We start from the raw sequence: 25,306 nt of genomic DNA on the forward strand, positions 1-25,306 counted from the left end.
CTGCTAAATTGCAATTGTTAAAAAAATAGGACATAAAAAAATGGGTTTGGTCCTTTAGTCACTAAAATAATTTTTTTATGCATGAAAATTTCTTGAATTAACTCCTCTCTTAAACTTCCCAAAGTTGTTTCCCAACTATTATCTTTTAGATAAATAAAATTTTAACATGGTCTACACTTCTCTATACCACTTATTTAGAAATGGTGTCTGTATTTCAGAGGCTCCCAAAATGCACAGAAAGGTAAGTTTTAAAAATGAGCTTTAAAATACACTGAGGAAATTGTAAGGATAATGAACTAGCTCTCTGACTCATATAAGTACCTATGCAAGAATGTGTTCCACCTAAAAGTCACATAAATATTGAGGTTACACACCATACCAACTGGTACAAAACAACATGCCAACTAATTATGTAGAAGATGTCAATTTATGTTACTTTTATCTAAAAAACATTAGGAAATAAAATATGTTTTACTATTTATATTATATATTTAATGTACCTTAAAAATAGCTATTATTTAGGAATAGGCTATTAAGATAGCAGCTATTTGAATTTAGGAATAGGTAATGAAAACAAAGAAAGCAGGTAATTTATTGACAAAACCATTCACCATCTTTACAGATAATATTATAAATACACTTCCTAGAACATTATGTCACTTGGCATTTATATAATTATTAAAGCTTCCATATCCAGGAACTCCCATTGTGGCACAGTGGGAGCAAATCCAACTAGCAACCATGAGGTTGCGAGTTCGATCCCTGGCCTCTCTCAGTGGGTTAAGGATGCGGTGTTGCCGAGTGCTGTGGTGAAAGTCGCAGACTCGGCTCGGATCTGGTGTTGCTGTGGCTGTGGTGTAGGCTGGTGGCTACAGCTCCGATTCGACCCCTAGCCTGGGAACCCCCACATGCCACTAGTGCGGCCCTAAAAAGAAAAAAAAAAAGCTTCCATATCCAAAGTATAACAATTTCTTATCTAAATCACACAATATATTAGAAATTGTTTTGCTTCGGACTTTATATAGCATCAAAAAAATAAATGCACTCTTATCACATTAAGGACAACATAAATCATACTTTTATTAAGTGACAGAGATTAACTGTCCATCTCAAACTAAAAAAACAAAGACTTTTACCCACCATGTGATCAATATAAAATCTGCTTCCTGAAATATAAAAATAATTTTAAGGGCTAGGATTCTTAAAAACTAGTGAATTCTGCTGCCTCCCACTTCCACTGCTCCTCCTCAACTACATCAGAAAAGTGTTTCCTGACTTAAGTTTACTGCAGTTTTCACTGTATTAATTCTGTATCCTAAGATCACAGTGATATTAATTATAATAGACATACAGGAAGCAGAGTTCAATGTTTATCATATTCTTGATTGGTATAAAAAACTGTAAAAAAAATGTCAATTATATTTTTGTCAAGAGATTACAATAAACAAATCTAACAATATCACATAAATTATTTATGCTGTAGGAAAAATAAGGTAATCCTATGAATTATTTCTGGCCAACAGGAAGTTCTACCTATTAATTACCAATTCAATAAAGTAACAGGTATTCCACAGGGTGAAGTGGTTACAACCCTCCCAGAATACATGACCTGCACTCACTCTAACCGAAGATCCAGTAAAAATGAAATGAATAATTTGAAGCTCTGTCAAAGCTATCCTAAAAGCATTGCCAGAAGCCATTAAAAATATAATTGTAAGAATATTCTGTATACAGTTGTTAAACTCGAAACACATCTGAGTCTAATCATTACTTAAGTATATTTCTTTCTGGGGTGAAAGAGTTGTGGAAGTACATGAATTTCATCAGATCTCCATAGTAATGGTCAATGACATTTATAAACTGAAAGATCGGTGGCCCTGTCCTTATTTCCACCAAAAGAAGACAGATCATATTAAATTAATAAGCAGAAAAGATTGAGCTTAAATAACATCTATAAATGAATATTAAATGTAATAGTGACTTGATAAGAATAACTACAAAAGGATATATTGCCAAAGCAACTTGATACCCATAACCCCTAATGGATCCATGAAGACATGGCTAGTTAACAAAGAAGAAATTTAAAAATCATGTTTTAGAATCATTACTAGAACTTGAACTTTTGATCATCTACACATGTATTCAGATTAGAAAAGAATCATCATTTATTATAAACTAAAGTATAATGAAAAATTATAACTAAAACTAAAGAAACAAATTCAAAAGCACTTAATTGTTTTTATGCTGACTGCATCTGAAAAAAAAAATCAGACTTTTACATACCAAGGGACCTGACATGGTTTGAGTAGAACAAAACTGCTACAAAATGACTAGCAAGAATCAGCTTTAGGAAGGGAACTATAATGAAAGAAAAAAATACAACTATGTAAGGGTATTTGGTAAAACAGCTTTGTACTTTTAATATGTATTTAAATAGATCTAAGTTGGTTAAGACACCCAAGTCTTTTCTAGCTAGAGAAATCCTTTTGGAACCATGAATATTTTAATAAGAACTTAAAAGTCTTTTTTTTTTAATTATTTATTATTATTTTTTTTCCCACTGTACAGCAAGGGGGTCAGGTTATCCTTACATGTATACCTTACAATTACATTTTTCCCCCAGCCTTTCTTCTGTTTCAACATAAGACAAAGATAACAAGGGTTTTTTTTTTCTTTCTTCTATTAAGGTTAAAATAATATTAAGAAAAGACAAAGAAATGAACAGGTGAACTGTGAATTTAAGAAAAGCAAAACTACTGTTACCATAAATATATTAAAATATGATATAGATGAAGAGAGAAGGGGAAGAGAAGTGGTTTCCCTATAGTACCAGGCTGAGTTAAAACAAAGGAAAAGGAGAAAAATAGTTAATGAGAATGGATATTCTTCACATGATTAAAAAAAAATTCCAAAATTAAATGATTCCGATACAAGAGAATAAGGGTTCCCTGGTGGCCTAGAGGTTAGAGAGCTAGTAGCATTGTTACTGCTGTGTTCAGGTACGAGCCCTGGCCTGGGAATTTTTTGCATGCTGCAGGCACAGCACCCCCCCCACCCCCGCCAAAAGGAGCTAGAGCAGTATACATACATACACTTTCCAAGAAGAAAAATGTTAGTAGAAGTATAAGAATTTAATTAAGCTTTTGGGTTTTGCAGCTTAGATTAACTGGGTCCCATCCAGTCTCCATCACTCATTATTCATCTGACTTTTGAGAATTAAAGAGGGTACTACATACTGAGTACTCAAATAGTGTCTGACACACAGCAGATCTTCAATATATATTAGTAGCAATGGTGATGCTGGTCACAAGGTGATGCCACTAGCCCATAATAGAACATTTGCTATGAAAGGCCGGGAGGTCAGTATTTACTTTTTTGAGTATGGGTCGGGGAGGAGTTTGAATGATAAATATAGGTACTCTGGACCTAAGAGGGCTTGTGAATAGTTTCTGAGAGCTTAAGTTTAATTGATTCTAAAGACAGTAAAAACATCATCTCCAACTTTTTCCTTCTTCTGAAAGAAATTCTAGGGTATTTTATAGAGAAAAATGGGGGGTAAATGCCATGGTCACTAAATAACTAAAACTTCTAAAGATATATTCCAAGTTATTTGGGGAAATACAGAGCAAATTACTGGACTGTTAGCCAGAAGCATTTAAAATAGACCAGGCCAAAAATGGGTATAAGTACATTTCTGTTTCACTAGTAACAACTAATAATTTGGGAGAGCAGAGTAAAATTAAATAGGTACTTTCAAACTACTATGTAACTGTATTATAGATGCTACCTTAACAAGAAGATAATTACATGTTTACAAAAAGTATTATCTAAGATGTAGTGTAACTGGTAACTAGACATAAAAAAAAAACTTAGTAACTTTCTGAAACACCTTTGAATCCAGGGGAAAAAAAACAAGTAAAATTTCAAAATTCAAATTAAATTACTTGATAACCAAAAATCAATAATTGGTATCTCAAATAGTTGCCTTGTATTATGAACTTTAGTTTTCTAGATGATATAAAAACTAGTATCCTTTATAAAGGGCACCAAGGCATTCTATGAAATATGAAACTATATTGATATCAAATAATGCATTTTTCTAATTATCTACTAATAAAAAATCTATGTTTAAAGCTGTGTTCTGAGCTGACTGGGATTTTAGAAAAACATTTTAAAGTAACAAGGAATAATGGCAATGTTTCTTCTCAAATAATTAACAGTTCAGCTAACAGAAGAGGGGGAGCTAGTATTTTTAAAATATGTCTGTGTCATGAAAGATTGAAGAACTGCTCCAGATTAAAGGAGAATAAAGACATGACAGCTAAATATTACATGATCTTGTACTGAGAGAATAAAAATTTTATAAGAACATTATTAGAACAGTTGACAAAACTGGAATATGGATTACAGATTAAATTACTATATTTAAGTCAAATTTCCTACATAGGATGATTATATTGTGATTATGTAAGAAAATATTCTTGTTCTTAGGAAAAATACACTGAAGTATTGCAGGGTAAAAGGTGAGATGTAGGTGACTTATTTCAAATAGTTCAAACACAGTACTGCTAGCGTGTGAGTGTGTGTGTGATGTGTGTGTACACTGGGGAAGAGAGAGAGAGATTGGGTCAGAGAAAAAGACAGTCAAAGGGGATGAGATGAGGGAACGTGAGATGAGATACAAAAAAAGAGAGAACTGTCACAATGAACTTCTAACTAGGATACTGCTCTAACTCCTGGGGGCCACACTAAACAACATAAAATTCTTGGGCACAGGCAATATACCTACCCCCTGCTTCTTTCCCTGACTCCTCTGACTCTTTCCCACGTGCCCGCAGGCTGTCAGACCTTTGAATTGTCAGAATAAAACTAAATTCTCTTCTTCCTCACCTGGGTCTGCATTATTTGGAGAAGGGCCCATAAAATTCTGATGGAATCAGTCTCAATGATCTAAGAATCAAGGCCATGAACTTTATACTTTATAGCAGTAACTATAACATGAAGGCCACTGAGAAACACAAGTATATCCAAAACATGATAGTTGGAGATCTTCAGCCTTTACGTTGAAGTAAATGTACAAAGAAAAGATATATAAGATTTGAATAATAATAAATAAGGTTAAACTTCATAAGTTCAAACCTCTATATTATAATGAATGAAGACTTTCAAAACGCTATGGATGTTGAAATGAGGAAGGGTCTCAAATCAGTAACTTAAGTTCCTAAGAAACCAGAAAAAGAAAAGCAAAATAAACTCAAAATAAGCAGAAGGATGAAAATACCAAAGAACAGAAATCAATGAAATTGAAAATGGGAATCAATGAAACAAAAATCTGGTCTAAAAACATAATAAAATTGATAAATCTCTAGTAAGATTGACAAATTAAAAATGAATACAATTTTACGAATGAAACAGGGGATAGTGCTAAAGATCCTGTAGCCTTTAAGAGTATTTGAGATATTAAGAACAACTTTACACTCAAATGAGACAACTTAGAAGAAACCAACCAATTCTTTGAAAATCACGTATTACCAAAACTCAACCAAGACAAAATAGATAACCTTGAATAGTCTTATTACATTAAAGAAATTGATTTTGTAATTTAAAGGTTCTCAAAATGAGATCTCTCTATACTGAGATGGTTTCACTGGAGAATTCTACCTAATATTTCCAGAGGGACTAATATCAATTTTACACAATCTTCCAGAAGAGAAAGGAACACTACCCAATTCATTTTATGAGGCCACCATTACTCTGATACTAACACCACACAAAGAAAATACCAAAAAGGAAAAGTACAGACCAATATCTCTCCCAAACTTAAACACAAAACTCTCAAAAATTAGTAGCAAATCAAACCCAACAATATATAAAAAGATCATACACCATGACCAAGAGTGATTTATTCCAGGAGTATAAGGCTGGGTCAACATTAAAAAAAGAAAAAAAAAAGACAAGAAAAAGGAAAAAAGAAAATCAATGTAATCTATGATATCAAAGCCAAAGATGTGATCATATCAACTGACACAGAAAAAACACTGAACAAATTCCAATACCCACTCATGATAAAAATTACCAGCAAGTAAGGAATAGAGGAAAATTATCTCAACACAATAAAAATCAACTATAAAAAAACTCTACAGCTAACATCAAGGGAAAAAAGACCAAATGTGTTCCTGAATGAGGTAAGGATGTCCACTATGACCATTCTTAACACAGAATTTGAAGTTCCAGCCACTAAAATAAGGAAAGAAAAAGAAATAAAAGGCATACAGATTGCAAAGGAGGAAAAAAAAAAAAAGCTCTTCCTATGTGTAGATGACATGATTGTCTATGTTAAAAGAAAATCAGGAAATCAACCACAAAGCCTCATGTTTCAGCAAAGTAATGGGATGTAAAATCAACACACAAAAATTAATCAAATTTCTATACCCATAAAATGAGCATGCACTAAAAAATTATAAACACAATACTATCTACCATCACTCCAAGAAAATGAAAACACTTAGGTATACACTTAACAAAATATATCTTTAGGATCTTTATGTTGAAAATTACAGAATGCTAATGAAAGAATTCAAAGATGACTTAACTGGAGACATACCACTTTCAGGGATTGGACGATTCAACACAGTAAAGATGTCAACTCTCCCCAAATTGACCAAAAGGTTTACTATAATTCCTATCAAAATCCAGTAAGGGAAGTTTCCTTGTGGCACAAGAGGTAAAGGATCCAGCATTGCCACAGCTGTGGTACAGGTTACAACTGTGGCTCAGGTTCGATCCCTGGCCCAGGAACTTCTATATGGCATGGGCAGACCAAAATATCCAGCAAGGACTTTTGTAGACATACACAAGATCATTCTAAAATTTATAAGGAATAGCACACACCCTAGAATCGCTACAATAATACTGACAAAGAAGAATAAAATGTGAGAAATCACTTCACCCAATATTAGGGCCAACCATACAGCTCCAGTAAAACAGTGTGTGATACCCATGGAGGGTCAGACAACACAGAATAAAATGAAGAACCTACACAAAAATGCTAAACTGATCTTGAACAAGAATACAAAAACAATTTAATGGTGCAGCAGAAATGAATCCTGACTAGGAACCATGAGGTTGCGGTTTCGATCCCTGGCCTTGCTCAGTGGGTTGGGGATCCCGTGTTGCTGTGAGCTGTGGTGTAGGTCACAGACTTGGCTCGGATCTGGTGTTGCTGTGGCATAGGCCAGCAGCTACAGTTCCAATTAGAGCCCTAGCCTGGGAACCTCCATATGCCACAGGTGTGGCCCTAAAAAGACAAAAAGAAAGAAAGAAAGAAAAAAAAAAAGGACCGCAGACTTAAAATATAAAATGTAAAACTATAAAACTTAAAAAAAAAAAAATCCACAACAGGGTTAATTTTTAGGACTTAGGGTGAAGGGGAAAGTGTTTTGGACCTTGACACCAAAAACAAGATCCATGAAAGGAAAAATTGATAAACTGAACTTGCTCAAAAATTAAAACTTTGGCCCAGCAAAATATCCAAGGAAGAATAAAAAGACAGGCTCTAGATTGGGAGAAAATATTTTGGAAACCAAACAACCTGACAAAGGGCTATATCTAGAATTAAAAAAAAAACAAAAAACTTTGAAAACTCAACAGCAAAAAACCAAACAATCCAATTAAAAAAGAGGAAAAGGACACAAATGGGTGTTTCATCAAAGAAGGTATGAATAAGCACAGTAAAAGATATTCATCACTAGTCATTAAGGAAATGCAAATTAAAAGTAGAGGAAGCTACCACCACAACTCATCAGCATAACCAAGAAAAAAATAGTGACTATACAAAATGCAGGCCAGAATGCCTAGAAACTGGATTGCTCATACACTGCTGGTGAAAAAGTAACATGGTATAGTCACTCTGAGGAAAAACTTGGCAGGTTTTTATAAAACTCAGCATAAAACTACCATACAATCCAGCAATTGTACTTTTGTCACATCCCAGAGAAAAGTCAACACCTATCTTGGACTTCCAAATCCCCAGAACTGTGAGAAAATAAATTTCCTCTGTTTAAATCAGCTAGTCTATTATATTCTGTATGGCAGCCCAAGCACACTGATACAAGAAGTCTAAATCATACTGTGATAGTGTACATCCTTAAACTTTAACAACAACAACAAAAAGAAGCCTAGAATATAGAAGGCACTCAGACAGCTGTTGATTAGTTAAAAGAATAATATTAATCAACCAATCAATTAAAAGCATGCCATATTCAGGTCATAATTTAGATTCCAATAGAAGGAAAGTAGTTATTTAGAATATTTAGAAAACTATTAAGTTAGGTCAATAATTTGAGATCAAAGATTTTGGGCTTTAGCTATTAGGGTTTTAGACATTATAATAATTTAATGGCATTGGGAATGTAGTGGAATTTTACACCATTCAGGTATAAAAGAGAAAGATGAAGCCAAAATCATCATGATGAACTTTACAGACTAGATCAACCAGTATAAATCAGTAACTAAAGAACGAAATATTAGTTTAAAACAAATGAATAAAGAGGAAGTCAATAAAGGGAATGCTGAAATAAGTGTTAAGCTGATGCTTTCTGAATATAAGAAACAAAGGCAACTAGGAAGGTAATATGGGACACAAGTCTAAATCCTTCAGGAACCAGGTAACACACCCACACACCCACCCCCTATCTTTTGCTTCAAAAGAAAGAGAACAGAAATGCTAACAGGCAGGGTTTTTTTTTTTTTTTTTTATCTTCAAGGAATATTGGTAATATTAAAGAATGAATTACTATAAAACAACTGCCCAGAGAAAGTCACAAAATTCATGGCTGTACAGAAAATTAATAGTACAATTTATTTTCTTTTCAATGGATTGACTCCAAAATGAACAAGCTATTCTAGGCTAGATGAATGTTATTTTTCTAACATCTTTCTATTCTAATCCTTCACAGCAAAACTGGTTTGCCCAAGGTACATCATCAAATTCAGTTTTTCTATTTGCCCATTTGTGATTTACCTGTGACAATAAAAGGGAAATTCTTCCTGCCATTATTATTTCCTCAGGACTAATAAGCTGTATGTACACATTCGCCATTCCACATAAACCTGTAATGTGCTATCTTTATAGTTATTTAGTTAATGTACAAGGAATGGCATTTCCCTTAGTGAACTGTGAATAATTCACTAAGGCAAAATCATGGGAAGTGTTGCCTTTGGGAAAGAGGAAGACAGATTCAAGGACATTAATGGTTAGATTATAAAAATTTACTGTATTAAAATCAAGGAGATGAAATTGCCTCTAGGAATTTTTTTGGGAACTACTCAAAGTGTGTATATTAGACCCAAGCTTTACAAAGTTCAATATCGTAAGCAATATAAGAGCTAGAGAGAATTAGGTAAGACTGGGCCTTGAAAAAATATTTGAAGCCTTATCTGAAACAATACAGGTGAAACTGTAGAGGAATAGAGATGAAAAAAAAAAAAAAAGAGAGAGAGAATCGAGAATAAGAAGACCTGACTGAATAAATGGAAGAATTACTAATACTTAGGTTTATAACTATTACTGATGCACACTTTGATACCATTCACCAAATCCATGAAAAGTCTGAGATCTTATATAGTTTTGCCTAAGAATTTAACCAAGAATACAGACTTAACCTACCTATTCAAGAACACTCAATAGTTGAAAATCTGAACATATATACTAAAACTTAAGGCCTTGTTCATAACAGAAATCTTTATTTGAATGTTGCCTAGACATTCTCAGTTAGGCCTTACTTGGTTCTTCTATCTAAAACTTCAACCAACCTCCCCACAAAAAACTCACTATACACATTTTCCCACAACACTTAAGGCTGTCTAACATAATATTAATTTACTTATTAACTGTAATTTCTTGTCCCTCACCAGAATATATGTTTCCTTAAGAAATGGGATTTCTGGAGTCCCCAGTGTGGCTCGTGGTAACGAACCCGACTAGTATCCAGTTCAATCCCTGGTCTCGCACAGTGGGTTAAGGATCTGGCGTTGCCCTGAGCTGTGGTGTAGGTCGCAGACATGGCTCAGATCTGGTGTTACTGTGGCTCTGGCATAGGCTGGCACCTGCAGTTCCAATTCGACCCCTAGCCTGGGAACTTCCATATGCCAAAGGTGCGGCCCTAAAAATCAGAAAAAAAGAAAAAAAAAAGAGAAAAAAGGTTTCTTTGTTCATCTACATATTCCCAGTGCCTAGAACAGTGAGGTACTGAAGCCAGAGGGAATCTAGTGAAATGGGAGTCAGAGATGAGAGAGTAAGCATGAAACTACAGAGCAAGGGGTGAGAAATAAAATAGAAATGACAGGAAATTGTAAAATTCCTCAGATAGAAAAGTTCTGATAACCAGATCCAGGAAAGTAGCCTGCTGAAATGAAGACCAGAAGGTCAGACTGTGCAAAGCAAAGTAGCCAAGAATGACAACGAGGCTCAGATGTGGAAAAGTTGGCATTAGGAAAGAACTGCTAAGGTCTGTGGATGAAAATAAAAGCTAAAGGATAGTGACCTGAATGGTACAGGGTATCAATAGAAGGATTTGTATATGAGGGTTATCTAGTAACATTCTGTGAGGAGAATAAGGAACAACAAAATTGCCAACACTACCTTTACTCCCACTCATTTCCCTAACTCTGTCTGATACTGAAGAACCAGCATCTTTCAAGAGACAGAGCTGCTGAATCCTAAGGGGAAAGCTACTTGATAAAATTGGGTTTTTAGTGGAGGAAGAGTTTTGTAGAAGGAACAGAACAGAACCAGCATCTTTCAAGATGAACAGAAGAACCAGCATCTTTCAAGAGACAGAGCTGCTGAAACCTAAGGGGAAAGCTACTTGATGCAATTGGGTTTTTAGCGGAGGAAGAGTTTTGTAGAAGGAATGAGGTTTCACAATGGAGTAATTCAGAGGCATAGCAGGAAAAGGTAAGCAGAAAATTGTTGTTCTGTACTTTTATAAAGTTCAATCCAAAGCAAAAAGACATGTCCTTCATCTTTTAAGGTTTCCCATGGTGGAAAGGAGCCTAAGTCTCATTTTCAATGAAGCAATGCATGTTATAACAACTTTATTTTCTTCCTTAAAAACACTCTAATTTTCCTTAGGTTTAATATCTGTAAAGAAATTCCCTTTTAAAAATATATCTTTTTAAACACTAGAACTATCATCTCATAGGCATTTTAATTTTTATAAACCACTTTTTATCAACAATCTAATTACTCACTGATTAAAAAAATTTATTTTTTTTGGCAACTCCCTAAGCTTGACATTCTTTTTTCCTTTTCACTTCAATTATTACCTTTGTAACTCTGTTTATACTGACAGCTATCTTATAACCTTGCTTTGACATTGCATAGTGCCTTTTTCTTGTTTCTGAAGAACATTTTAAGTAATCCAGATGTTATATGTCTTACTGTCTCTTTCTATGTAGCCTACTCCATTTCTGTCATCTCTTATTAGCACACAATATACTTTAGAAAAGCACAGTAACATTAACTAGTAAATTTACATTACTTTATTGTCTACTACAAAAGCTTATGAATGGCTAATTTAGATCCCATGGGTATTAAAAACTGTTTAGTAGCAAATTATTTTGGCAAAATTTTAACATAGTATTGAAAGTTTATTCAGTACTTGTAAAGATTTTAAAGGCGTATTATAATACAATGTTTTAGATCTTATCATATACAATTCAGCTAAAAATGGTTAAATAATTTAATCTATACATATAGTAAACACTTAGATAAAATGTCTATAAAATAGAAATGCCACACTAATCAAAACATGAACACAGAAGAGAAAGTCTCTATTATGAGGAATGTGAAGCTCTACAGTAAGGATTATCTATTCAAGCTGACAGTTAAATTTTAGTATTTTTTTAAAATGTGATCTAAGAAAATACTAACTTGTATTAAAGAATTAAATGAAGAAATCAAGGCTATGAAGATACAGAAGGAAATGGAGGATACAATTGATACAGATCACAAAAATCTGTTCTGAGAATCTCTCCTTGTCAGAGACCATTCCATCCACCCCCAAGTGTCCGGGAGAAAGACAGTACTTTCATTATCTTGGTTTACTATACCAAAGCCTGTTTTTTTGTTTGTTTGTTTTTAATTTCTCAATTACCAACAAAATATGAAAGCCAATTACATAAAGCAGTGCTTTCAAACTTTTTCCTCAGGCATACTTACTAGAAAAACAACAATTATAAGGTAACCAGGAAAGACATGCAACTTAATAGTTAAGAGGCAACCAGCCTGGGAGGCTCCAGCCACTTTTACCTATGGAACCTTTAATAAAAGATTAGCAAAAAGTTAACCTGGGAAATAAAGTCAACCTTTGTAAGCATCACGAAAACAAGCAAGTTTTAAAAGCATCATGGGAATAAATTCTGGTCACTCTGAAAGAATGAACGAATGAATGAGTACTGAGACAATTATACAAAATTCAAGACATTTTTAGTTCAAGTAATTGTAAATCTAAGACTGGAAAAGTCTTCTACCACATGCATCTTCCACTCTTCTGAAAAGCCATCTTTCTTCTTCACTATTGTTAGCAGTATTTTGACTTACACACTCTCTTTAAATATTATCTAGTATTTCTTTATTGGGTTTTTAGTGGAGGAAGAGTTTTGTAGAAGGAATGAGGTTTCACAATGGAGTAATTCAGAGGCATAGCGGGAAAAGGTAAGCAGAAAATTGTTGTTCTGTACACAAGTAGCTATAGGTACCTCATTACTAATTATCTATTCTTTCCTAAAGGACACAGGTTTTTTTCCTGGAGTATGAAGGGCAGATATCTCATTTCATTTCTAGAATTCATCCAAGGTAGAGGATTCTATGATGTGATTCATAGACAAAATGGGTACAGAACACAGTTTTCAGCAAATATTTTTACAGGATTAGCTATTACATAGGAATAATACTGAAATGCAGTTTACTTATCAAGAAGGATTTTAGAGAAAACTATCATTAACTTGGGAAGAACTTTATAAATTTTTAGATTCAACAATCACAAGTGTGTATCTTTTTTGGATTACTAGAATCTGGAAAAATAGATTAAAATAAAACCAATCAATAAAAGTATTTATAGAAGTAGACATTAACGATCTCCAAATGCAGTGATAATGTAAGAGAATATATCTTTCAATTCTGTAGGTGCTTCAGAAGTATCTTGGTCAGAAATCTATTACACAGCAGAGGCAGCCAATTAATCTGCTTATTTCATTGTCATTGGTCTTGAGACATCACAAGACTATTTTCAATGTATAGCCATACATTAGTGACTCAGCCTTTGATCACGGAATTCCCCATAACCTAAAATGCTTTTATTACGTCTATTCCCTATAAGAATTAAGACAATCCTCCAACTGAAAGTAATTTTTCCTGTATGTCTACACTGAGATATATTTATCATTCCTGTTTCATAAAAAAAAAAAAAAGATTCCGCCAAGGAGAAGCGGTTAGGTGAAACAAAAGTTCTGATTCCTTGGTTAGTGCTTCTTATCAAAAGACCTAAAAAAAAAAAAAAGAAAGAAAGAAAAAAAGTAAAAGACCTATTTTCTGGCTAGTCTATAATGATTCTATATCCTAGGATTAAGTTAAGGGCTCCTTTTTATGTCACAGGAAATAAGTTTGCAGTCTGTCCAAATCCCAGGCTTATTCTCACTAAGCTTCATGTCAAAGCCAGACTCTGGGGAGTTCCCACTGTGGCACAGTGAAAACGAATCCGACTAGGAACCATGAGGTTGTGGGTTCAACCCCTGGCCTCACTCAGTGGGTTAGGGATCTGGCGTTGCCGTGAGCTGTGGTGTAGGTTGCAGACATGGCTCGGATCTGGCGTTGCTGTGGCTGTGGTGTAGGTGTAGGCTGGCGGCTACAGCTCCAATTTGACTCCTAACCTGGGAACCTGCATATGCCGTGGGTGTGGCCCCAAAAAGACAAAAAAAAAAAAAAAAGCTAGACTCTGGGCAACCACCTAATCCATCAATCTGAGCTTATCTCTGATCAGCCTCACTCTGAGTGATGTAGATTTGGGTATTTCATCATCCTCAAGTAAATCTGTCCATCTTCATTAATACAGTCCTTTGTTACTCATATGGGACTGGTTCCAGTACTTCCCTCTGGCCCCACTAATACCAAAATCTGCAGATGCTCAAGTCCTTATATGAAAAGGCAAAATATTTGGATAGAATCTACATATCCTCCCTCCCATATACTTTAAATCATCTCTAAATTACTTACCATACCTAATACAATGTAAGCGCTATTAAATAGGTGGCAGCACAAGGCGAATTCAATTTTTGCTTTTTGGAACTTTTTGGAATTTTTCAAATATTTTCTATCTGTGGTTGGTTGAATCCATAGGTGCAAAACCTGTAGACACACAGGGCCAACTGTGTTTTGTTTCACTCTGATTCTTTTTCTCTGTTTCACATCTTTGTTCCCATGCTTTTGCTAGCAAACTTCTCCAACTCTTTCTCCAACTTTTGTTTCTGTCTTCTCTTTCTCCATCTTTACTATTTAAAAAAATGCCTTAGATTGTCACTATTTTATTCAATTTCTAAAATCTACAGCTTCCCCAACAACACTTCCTAGTTACTGATACCTCAAACAAGAAGCACTACACTACAGGACAAGTCACCATAGGCTCTAAGAACTCTACAAACTTTATTTTAAATAAGCATTTGTACGTGCTAGCCACCATGTTATCCATGACCACAACCACATTTAAATATCTCAACTTTCAGAGATGACATGTTAAATTAGATATACTTCTGACTTCAACTGGAGTTTTCTCTTATCCTAAAACCACATTCTAGTTAATTGAAAGGCACTGATAAGTGAATCCTAAACTAACAAATCATTAGAGCTGGAAGGGTTTCAAGATGATTTAGGAAAACTCTCCATTTACCTGAGGCAGAAACTGGAAGACAGACAGTTAGACAACTTTTTAAATTACTGAACTAATTTAGTAGTAAAAAAATATCCAGAAACAAAGAAGCAAAATTAAAAGTAGGTTTATTCAAAATTTTTACGTATGAATTATTCAAAACTTAAAACACATTTTCAATAGAAATAATACTATAGATGCTGAATAAGCTCACATATCAGCTGACAAATACATAGCTAAAGGGGATTCTAGTTATTTTCAAGAATGTTGGAAATTTGGGTCACTTATTCTCATTTTGCTAAGTCATATGCTCTCCATTTGCTTGATTCAGGAATAAGACTAACATCACTCAGCTTTTCTGATAAGATTAGAGTTGTTTTTTGCTCACAAATGAAATAAAGGAGAAAGAGCTTTCCATATATAATTGATGGTAAATAGCTAAGATGATCAAAAGTCAGATTCAAATTTAAAATATATAGATGTAAAAAAAACACTTGTCTGGGTGGAAGACAGCATAGTTAAAACCTAAGGTGGCCACCAGGTAGTTATATAATGAGTTTAGACTGATAAGTGATGAGGAGAAAGAACCTATGAACACAAAATTCTAGGGTAGGGGTCAGCAAAATGTTTCTGTAAGGGGCCAGATATTTAATCTCTGTTGCAACTACTCAACTTTGTCACTATATTGTGAAAGCAGCCATAGGTAAAATATAAACGAACAAGTGTGGCTATGTTCCAATAATATTTTGTTTATAGACACTGAAATTTGAATTTCACATAATTTTCATCTTCATAAAGTTATTATTCTTTGATTTTTTTTTCCCAGTCATTTAAAAAGTTAAGAACCATTTAACTCATGGGCTATGCAAAAACAACGACAGGTCTGGATTTAGCCTGTGAACTGTAGTGCCAACCTCCTGTCTAAGGAATACTGGGAGAAGGGGAGGAAGATGTGCCTGGTTTAATAACTAGGGCGGGGGGAGGGACTATACATGAATGTTCTCACATAAAACCTAATCGGAAAAGCAGCTCCCTTCTAACACATACACGTTAATGTCAGTCCCACTTGCAAAGAAACAGACATATTTGCTGTCTTAACTTCTGTAGCTAAAAGAGCTACAGAAACAATCACTGATTTTGAACAAAAATAATTTTCATAAATTATAGTATATTAATCATAATTTTATTTTTTGTTTGCTTTTTAGGGCTGCACCTGTGGCACAGGGAAGTTCCCAGGCTAGGGGTCAAATCGGACCTACAGCTGCTGCCCTATGCCACAGCCACAGCACCACAGGATCTCAGCCACATCTCTGACCTACTGGCAACACCTGATCCTTAACTCACTTATCAAGGCCAGGGATAGAATCCGCAAACTCATGGTTCCTAGTCAGACTCGTTTCCTCTGTGCCAGAACAGGAACTCCTCATAATTTTAAATAGATAATTCACTCTATAGAATTTTAAAATTACAGTCATATATGCATTATTCATTACCATTTTGTCCCTGAGTCGCTCTCCACGGATATAAAAGTCAGCACAGCCATTCTCTTCCTGGTGAGGGACTTTGAAGACAGTGACGCAGCTTAGTCCACTCCCTCCAAGTGGTAACCATCCACCACTTGAGTCATCCCGGGTCATCACCACAGCTCGCACTCGTGCATAACTATTACTAAAACAGATGCAAAGATTAGAAATTAGCTTCTCCATAAACAAAAACCAGCCAAGCTATCAGTCTTACTTGAAAAACCAAAGACCACATCAGTTAATATGTGGTAACTAAAGTGTGGACTACTTCTATGACAGTCCACAGGATACAACCTAATTGAAAAGGTAAAAAACCACAGAGTAACTAACTTAAAAGGTCAACTTTTATTTTGAAGACTAATCTCACAATAAAAATTTCTAATTTCAAGTCATCATTTGAATAGTTTGAGCACATCTGATTGCCATGAACAAGTAAGGAAGAATCCCAGAAACAAATGCAGTCAAACTGCACAGGTGACTATTAAAGTTGTCTAATATATGCCCACCTCCTGCAATATAAGCAGGACAAATTACTGCTGTATTTTAGAACATTTAATTGTGACATCTCTATGTTTCTAACATTTCCGAAACATATTTCAAATAAAATGCTGAAACAAACATGCTTAGGCCAGACATTTTTTGATTTTTCCTAACAACTAGGAATCTAAATCACACAAATCATATAAAAACAAATGTTTCATTTTAAAAACTTATCAAGCAAACTGATCTATAGAAAGTTTTCATGCCCCCTTTTTGGCAGACTATTCTTAAAAGAGACTATATTCTAGTTCCATTCAGAATAACTTCCCAATATTAATCACAACTATTCTTTACATAAATCTGAGAAATATGTTTCATATAATAATGTTCTAGATAACTGACATCTAAACACTTCAGCTCTAAAACTTTTAGTATAATAATTATTAATGAAATCTTTTCTAAGCATTTTATACCTTGCTGACTTCTGAAAAATTACATTGAGTGTAACTTAAACTTGTCTTGGTTATTACAACTATTAACTGAGGTACAATGTAACAATTCTGTGCTACTTAGTGTATCCACATGTTCTAAGTATTAGGTTGCCAGGTGTCATTTCTGTCCTCACAGTGCTGATATGAGATCTGCCCCTTGCTTTTTTTCTACTTTACATATTTATTTTATTGAGGTATATGCTACATACAATAATTAATATTGGTATATTAAGTATAAATTCAACAAATTCTGACAAATGTATACAACTGCACATCCAACATGATAATCAAGATATAGAACATATTCATGACTCCAGAAAATTCCTTAAAGCCTCTTTCCCATCAATTTGGTAACCTAGGTAACCAATGCTATCCATGGTTTCTATCATATAGTTTTGCCTATTATAGACCTTCACATAAATAGAATCAGAGAATCACCACTACCCTTTTTGTCTGACTTCTTTCATTCATTATGTTGTTTTATTAGTGTTTCATTCTTTTTTACCGCTAAGTAGTTTTCCCACTGAATAAATAAACCACAATTCATTTATTTCTTCTTGATGAATGGGCATTTGAAATGTTCCTACTTATTGGCTATGGTGAATAAAACTGTTATGAACATTCTTGTGTAAGTCTTTTTGTAGATATATGTTTTCATTTCTGTTGATAATTACCTAAGAATGGAATTGATGAATCATAGGGTATCATGTTTAACTACATAATAAATTAACAAACTATTTCCCAAGGTGCAAATGGCCCATTATACATTCCCATCAACATGTATGATAGTTTCATTTGCTCCACATTTGCACCAACATTTTTTTTTCTTTTTATGGCAACATCTGATGGAATATGGAAGTTCCCAGGTCAGAGGTCAAAACGGAGCTGCAGCTGCAGCCTACACCACAGCCATGACAACACTGGATCCGAGCCACATCTGTGACCTACACTGTAGCTTACAGCAACGCCAGATCCTTAACCCACTGAGCAAGGTCAGAAACCAAGTTCATATCCTCACAGAAACTATGTCAGGTCCTTAACCCACTGAGCCACAACAAGAACTCCATCATTTGGTGTAGTGTTTTTTAAATTTTATTCATGGTAGTTAAGTATAAATTGGTAATCCACTGTGATTTTAATATTCATTTCTCATATGGATGCATGATATTATGCATTTTTATATGTTGATTGGCCACTATATGACTTTTTATGTTTTTATTATGCTGTACTTTATTATGATTTTTAGAAGTTCTTCATATATTCTCAACACAAGTCTTTTGTCAGAGAGCTGTATACTTTTAAAGCTCTCTGACATTGTGTTATGGTTGAGTAAGGAATCTAAGTCAAACTTCCTTAAGTTGGATCTTAGCAACTTACCTATGTGTTTTTGAGAAAGTTACAGAACCTACCTCTAATAAATGAAAACAATGTCTGACACATAATAAACAATATATATATTTTATTATAAGTTAACTATTATTACAACAAAGATTTTAAAATTGAAGTAGTTGTCATAATATTAATTCAAAGCCAGGGAAAAAATAAAATTTATAAGGTCAAACATAATTCTCTATTACTAGGGTCAAAATAACTCTTTATATAGAACTTTTCAAAGTCTTTAATTCACAAAAGACTATTCTGTCTCAGCTTTTTATTATTTATTTAGAGCTTCTGTTTCTTGTCTGGGCCCATAAAGACGGGGCTGAGGTTGATGTCAAATTAGAATCCTCCTCCTGGGATGGGCTAGAACAAACCCCTCTACTAGAAATAAACATGGCATGCATCCCAAGCCCCAGAGAAGCTTATTACAGTGGGAACGAGCTTGGAGGCCCATAAGTAAAAGTAAACAAAGGTTATTTGGTTTAGCAAGATTTTAAGGCCAAGGCTATCCCAGAAGCATAGCATACAACTTAGACATATTAGGTTTGGATTAAGTATTTGTGAACTGAACTTCTGCATGTAAAGCTCAACATATTTGAAGTTCAGTGAAGTTACAAAGTCACAAGGGTCAAAACCAAAATTCAAGTTTCCAATAATCATTTAATTATAAATACTTAATTTATAATTTAATTATAATTTAATTGTAAATATAGTAAAAAGATCTTGACTGTTCCTTCTCACCTAGTTATGTAGTAAACTGTAAAGTTTAAAATTTTATATTAGATTATAAAAGACTTGGGAAACCCCAGTGGCAAAATAACCCAATTTAGAAGCTCAGAGTATATTCTGACTTCAGAGTATGGGAGTAGTTACCCTCCTCAGGGCCTATGAACTCTTATTTTATCATCTTTGTATACAACTAATTCTTATTTATAATTTGTATAATGCTTCTTAGGCATATTTTATGTTTTAAAAATATAAAAACTGTGCTTAAGTAGGATTATTAGAAAATATATAAAAGCCCTAGTAGCTGAGGATAGTAAAATTTTCCCTTCATTTCTCAGTTTCTGCAAAAACTATTTTATAGTTAATATCTATAAATTAAAAGAAATTCAAATACATTTAAACCCCAAATTTTTAACTATGTCCTCTACCATCATGTTCACTAGTTTATAATTCAACAAGTCAGCTTTCAATTTCAAGATCTAAAGCTTGAATGCTTAACACAAAAATTTTCAAGTTGTTGAGTAAATGTAGGGTATTTTTTTGTACAGACTTTCTTTCTTGCAAAGGTTAATTTTTTCACTTGTGCTTTTAATTTCATAACCTCCTTGCCTTCAAATGTCATCTTTTCCCAAAAAGCAATAACTCTTTTGTCTAAAACATGCAATGACTCCTAAGACATTAGTGGCAGCTCTTACAAACTTTGTCACACTCTGCATCATAGCATATTAAAATGTATTTGTCATCCCCTCTTTAGATAAAAGTGATGTAAGAGAAGGAACTAAATCATATTCTCCTATTTAAAAAATAATAAATGCTTTTTCCTGATCATGTAAACAACAGATGCTCATTCTAGTAAATGTAGAAAATAAAAGAAAAATAGTATTTGCCATCATGGAATTAAAATTTAAGAATTTGCTGGATTTTCCCTCTCTCTGGGTATCATTTGCAAACTATTAGTCCCTAAGACAACCATTTATAATGACAATGTGCTCTTATTGTCAAAAACTAGCATTTCATTCTTGAGCTTCTTTAAACTACTTAGTTGAAAGGCACTTGCTCCCAGTGATTTATCTAAAAAGCTGGAGGATGTGGAGAAAAGGGAACTCTGATATACTGTTGGTAGGGATGTAAACTGGTAGAGCCCTTATGGAAAACAGTATAAAATATCTTCAAAAAAGAGAAATGAAAATAGAAATACCACACAATCAAGCAATTTCATTCCCCGAGTATACACCCAGAAAAAAATGAAAACAGTAATTCAAAAAGATACATGTACCCCAATGTTCACAGCAGCACTATTTACAATAGTCAAGACATGGTAGCAACCTATGTATGTCAATTAACATACACCTGATTTAAGAAGATGTAATACACACACACACACACACACACACGCACACCCTGAGGCATATACTAAGTCATAAAAAAAGAATCAAATACTGCCATTTGCAGAAATGTGGATGGACCCAGAGAATATTATGCTTAGTGAAATATGTCAGAAAAAGACAAACACTATATGTCACTTATATGTGGAATCTAGAAAATAATACAAATTAATGTATACGCAAAACAGAAACAGACTCACATATAGAAACCAAACTTGTGGTTGCCAAAGGGAAGAGGGAAGTGGGCAAGGACAAATTAGGGTATAGGATTATCAGATACAAACTACTATATATAAAAGAGACAAGGAACAAGGATATACTATATACCACAGGGAATTATACCCATTACCTTATAATAACCCATAATGGAGTATAACCTGCCAAAACACTGAATTAGTATGCTGTACACCTGAAACTAACATAAATCAACTATACTTCAATTAAAAAGAAAACCTGCCCTTCCAAAAATAAATAAATTGAAAGTCAAATCTGACAATAATTATTAGTATCATTTTCCAAAATAGCTCAAATTAAAGCTTTATTCTCCCCTTTGGTAGTGGACTACATAATAACCACTATTTCAGTCTCTCTTTCATTCTTTTGTTTTGTTTTTGTCTTTTTGTTGTTGTTGCTATTTCTTGGGCTGCTCCCGCGGCATATGGAGGTTCCCAGGCTAGGGGTCGAATCGGAGCTGTAGCCACCGGCCTATGCCAGAGCCACAGCAACGTGAGATCCGAGCCGCATCTGTGACCTACACCACAGCTCACGGCAACACCGGATCGTTAACCCACTGAGCAAGGGCAGGGACCGAACCCACAACCTCATGGTTCCTAGTCGGATTCGTTAGCCACTGCGCCACGATGGGAACTCCAGTCTCTCTTTCATTCTAATGAAATGAAGAGGTTCTTCCTCTACTATGTTGCTTGGTTTCCTTATTTTATGCAAAATATAAAGTGTATCTCTACTGCCAATCTCTGATCTTAATTGAACAAGTACACCAAATATATACTTTCACTCACAGTAGGGGAATTAGACAACTAACGTAGAAGTCTAGGTGAAAGGTAATGTTGGATTGAACTCAGATGATGATAACGAACATGAAGAATGGACTGATTTGGATCTATTTTGGAAGAAAAGCCAAGAGGATCTGTTGATGGGGTGGTAACTACGAAGTAAATATTCTAAATTATCTATAATTTTTTTTTGGGGGGGGGTCTTTTTGCTTTTTCTAGGGCCACTCCCACGGTATATGGAGGTTCCCAAGCTAGGGGTCCAATCAGAGCTGCAGCCGCCAGCCTACACCACAGCCACAGCGGGGATCTGAGCCGCGTCTGCAACCTACAGCACAGCTCTCGGCAATGCTGAATCCTTAACCTACTGAGCAAGGCCAGGGATCAAACCTGCAATCTCATGGTTCCTAATCCGATTCGTTAACCACTGAGCCACAACGGGAACTCCTAAATTATCTATAATTCTTAATAAGCTTTATTTTCTACAATTATCAACTAGTATTTCAAAAAAGTTAAAGGCAAAAGAAGAGGATCACACATGAAGATACATTTTGCTTCAGTTAGAGTGATCCACGTAGTTTCTTTTGAAATAGCAGTACTATACTATATGAGATCCAGAATAACTCTGACGTTGTATTTTACTCCATTTGTGTAAATGCATATTATGGCTGAATCTGAACTTTCAAATCTGCATTGGCAAAATTTCTTATCAAATTAAAAGTATAGTTATAGAAAATTTTCTAGGCTCTAATAATCTAATACACAATGTGTCCTTGGCCTAAAAATGGCCTTTTCAATTTCTTTTCTCCCTTGTAGAATCCTCTTGCTTGTTAACAAGCTGATTACATATCCACTCAACTGCCCTCTTGCTCTCTTCACTCCTTGTATATTAGCTTCAATTTTCAACTGGGTTGTTGTACACATATTCTTTATATTATAGATACTAATCTATATTCCAGTTATGTGAATTATAAATATCTTCTTCCAATTTGTGGCCTCTTTTATTTTTAGTATCTCTTTAAGAACAAAGCTTTTATTTTACTATGGTCAAATGTATTGCTTCTCCTTTATGATTTGTGCTGGTGACTTTCTGTAGGATCTCATACCTATTTTAAAGCTTTTATATCCTATTAAGAGATAAAACCTTTTGTTTTCTTTTAAAAAGTCATTTCAGCAAACAGAATGCTCTATTTTCTGTGAAAAAAAGTCCCTAAATCACCCATGTCTGGCAGAGCAAGTATTCATATTTACTAAATTAGAGCACACATTCTTTTCCATTGTCCAGAAGTTAAATCTAATTTGGTCTTTGTTTCTCAGCTACTTATGACTCTGTTTCCCTTGGGCACAACAACCAGGTCTTCATAGCTGCTGTATACAGTTGGTGAATTGAGATCTATCTTCACTACTTTCTTTTTGTATTTTGGACCTGTCCTGATCTAATGTGTATTTGTTCCAGAAAACTTCCCTATCCCACACGTCCTTAAGCTTAACCCAACTTCTAAACCTTCCTATCTTTCCTATCTTTAAAACTTGTAGGTGTGTCTTTTCTTTTTTTAAACTTCACTGCATTACTTTAAACAGTCCTCGGTTTTATCTTCACCCAAAAGTTGCCAAGTTAAAACAATGTTGCTAATACACATCATTTACGCCTTTACCTAAGAGGTTTCCCACCAAAATAGTGTTTAATAAAGATTTACAGAACTTAAAAATGCAGAAAAATTTATAAGAAGGAGATACTATGGGCAGAGAAATTACTTAGGAAGTTATGACAAATTTTACATAATAAAATATCTTAATAAATATAGATATTTATATAGGAGCTTCAGTTTATATAACATTGTTACAATGCTCATACTTATCTATAAGGGAAGCTAAGAAATGTAGTCTTTCCAGGCAACCATGTACTCATTTAAAAATTGGGGGCACTATTACTAAAGAAAAAGGAAAAAAGAGATATAAGGGCACAATTAGCATTATCTGGCAGAAAGGTAAAAAAAAAAAAACACAAATAAAAATTTAAAACCTTAGAATCAAACTGCTCTCAGCAGAGTCTAGAGGTGATGAGGGATGGGACCAGAGAGAGGAAGAGGAGAGAGAGGAACAGAGAGAAAAACAAAGGAAAGAAAGGTTATTTTAGGAATGTTTTAAGAACAGTCACCTATAATATTATAAATGACCAAGAGGTAATTGGAAATGTATACAAAATTTAAGAACCAGATCTGAGGACAAGCTAGGGCTGTACAAATCATTCTGCTTTGTATAGTAATGGTTCTTAAATTGGGAGACCAGAGTAATCACTGAGCTACTAAAATTGTGATAAAAGGTCTTCGCCCTCCCATGAAGAAAATACATAAATATTTTTTGAACACATTTGAATACAATTACAAAGATTCACAGTCCCTTCCCAGGAGGTTCACAAATCTGAGATGAAGAATATTTAATCTCTAGGGCAAAGCTGCTCTGCAAGAGGCTTTTAGGTCCTGTAATTTACAGATTTATTGAGATGATATTTCCTCGCAAATGTGTCTGTTACGTGAATGCTGCTTGAGTTACATCACATTCTCTTAAGTAAACTGAAGTTATTATACTTCCAAGAGAACGAAATATGTTAACATTCAGAAAATGAAATGAAAATGAAACCAATATAAGAGCAATTAAAGTAGAAAAGGGAAGCAGAAAGAGGTCAGAATCAGAGCTGAAAATGCTACACTGTTTAGCTTTGGAAGGGTCACGAAACAAGAATATCGGCTACGAAAGAAAACGGAAAAGGCAAGGAAGTGAATTCTTCCTTAGATCTTCCAGAAGCAATGGAGCCCTACCAATAACCTGATTTTAGTCCAGTGAGATCCATTTGGTCTTCTAACCTTCAGACTACAATATAATAAATTTGCACTATTTTAAGCCACTAAGTTTGCAGTGATTTGTTATAGCAGCAACAAGAAACGATACAAAAGATGGAGGGAAATTTTCTTGAGGATATGACAGCAATTCATACACAAGAGGCAAAAGTAACAATTTTCTGTTTCTAACAACAACTGTACCAAAACAAAATGGCCAAAAAAACCCTCAAAGAACAACGAAAAATAGGAGATACTCAGAATGCCTTAAGATTTGTTCAGCACAGTAAGAATTTATGATATTTTTTCCACAAGGGATTTTATAGTGATAAAACATCCTATGTTCTCTATAGCATATTTTAAGTAAATATTACCATCCAAGTATTAAACATTATTACAGAGAATGGGTATAAGGGAAAATGGAAGCATTTAATAATAGCTTATGATACAACACTGCTCAGTATAAGTACTTGTTTGCTTTCTAAGCTAAGAAGCAGATGATATTCAGAAGATAGCCATACTAGTATTCTTTCATCCATTCACTTACCCA

The 25,306-nt window shown here is 34.2% G+C and overlaps 1 protein-coding gene across 1 annotated transcript in view; it reads right to left on the minus strand.

Annotated features, from left to right (window-relative positions):
* SPRED1 (sprouty related EVH1 domain containing 1) overlaps positions 1–25,306 on the minus strand; it is a 110,515-nt gene that overhangs the window by 43,442 nt on the left and 41,767 nt on the right. Inside the window, exon 2 of the mRNA XM_047766762.1 lies at positions 16,418–16,592. Coding sequence (XP_047622718.1) covers positions 16,418–16,592 — 175 coding nt within the window. The remainder of the gene's footprint in view (positions 1–16,417; positions 16,593–25,306) is intronic.

This window comes from Phacochoerus africanus, chromosome 2 (assembly GCF_016906955.1).
Source record: "Phacochoerus africanus isolate WHEZ1 chromosome 2, ROS_Pafr_v1, whole genome shotgun sequence".
Taxonomy (NCBI): domain Eukaryota; kingdom Metazoa; phylum Chordata; class Mammalia; order Artiodactyla; family Suidae; genus Phacochoerus; species Phacochoerus africanus.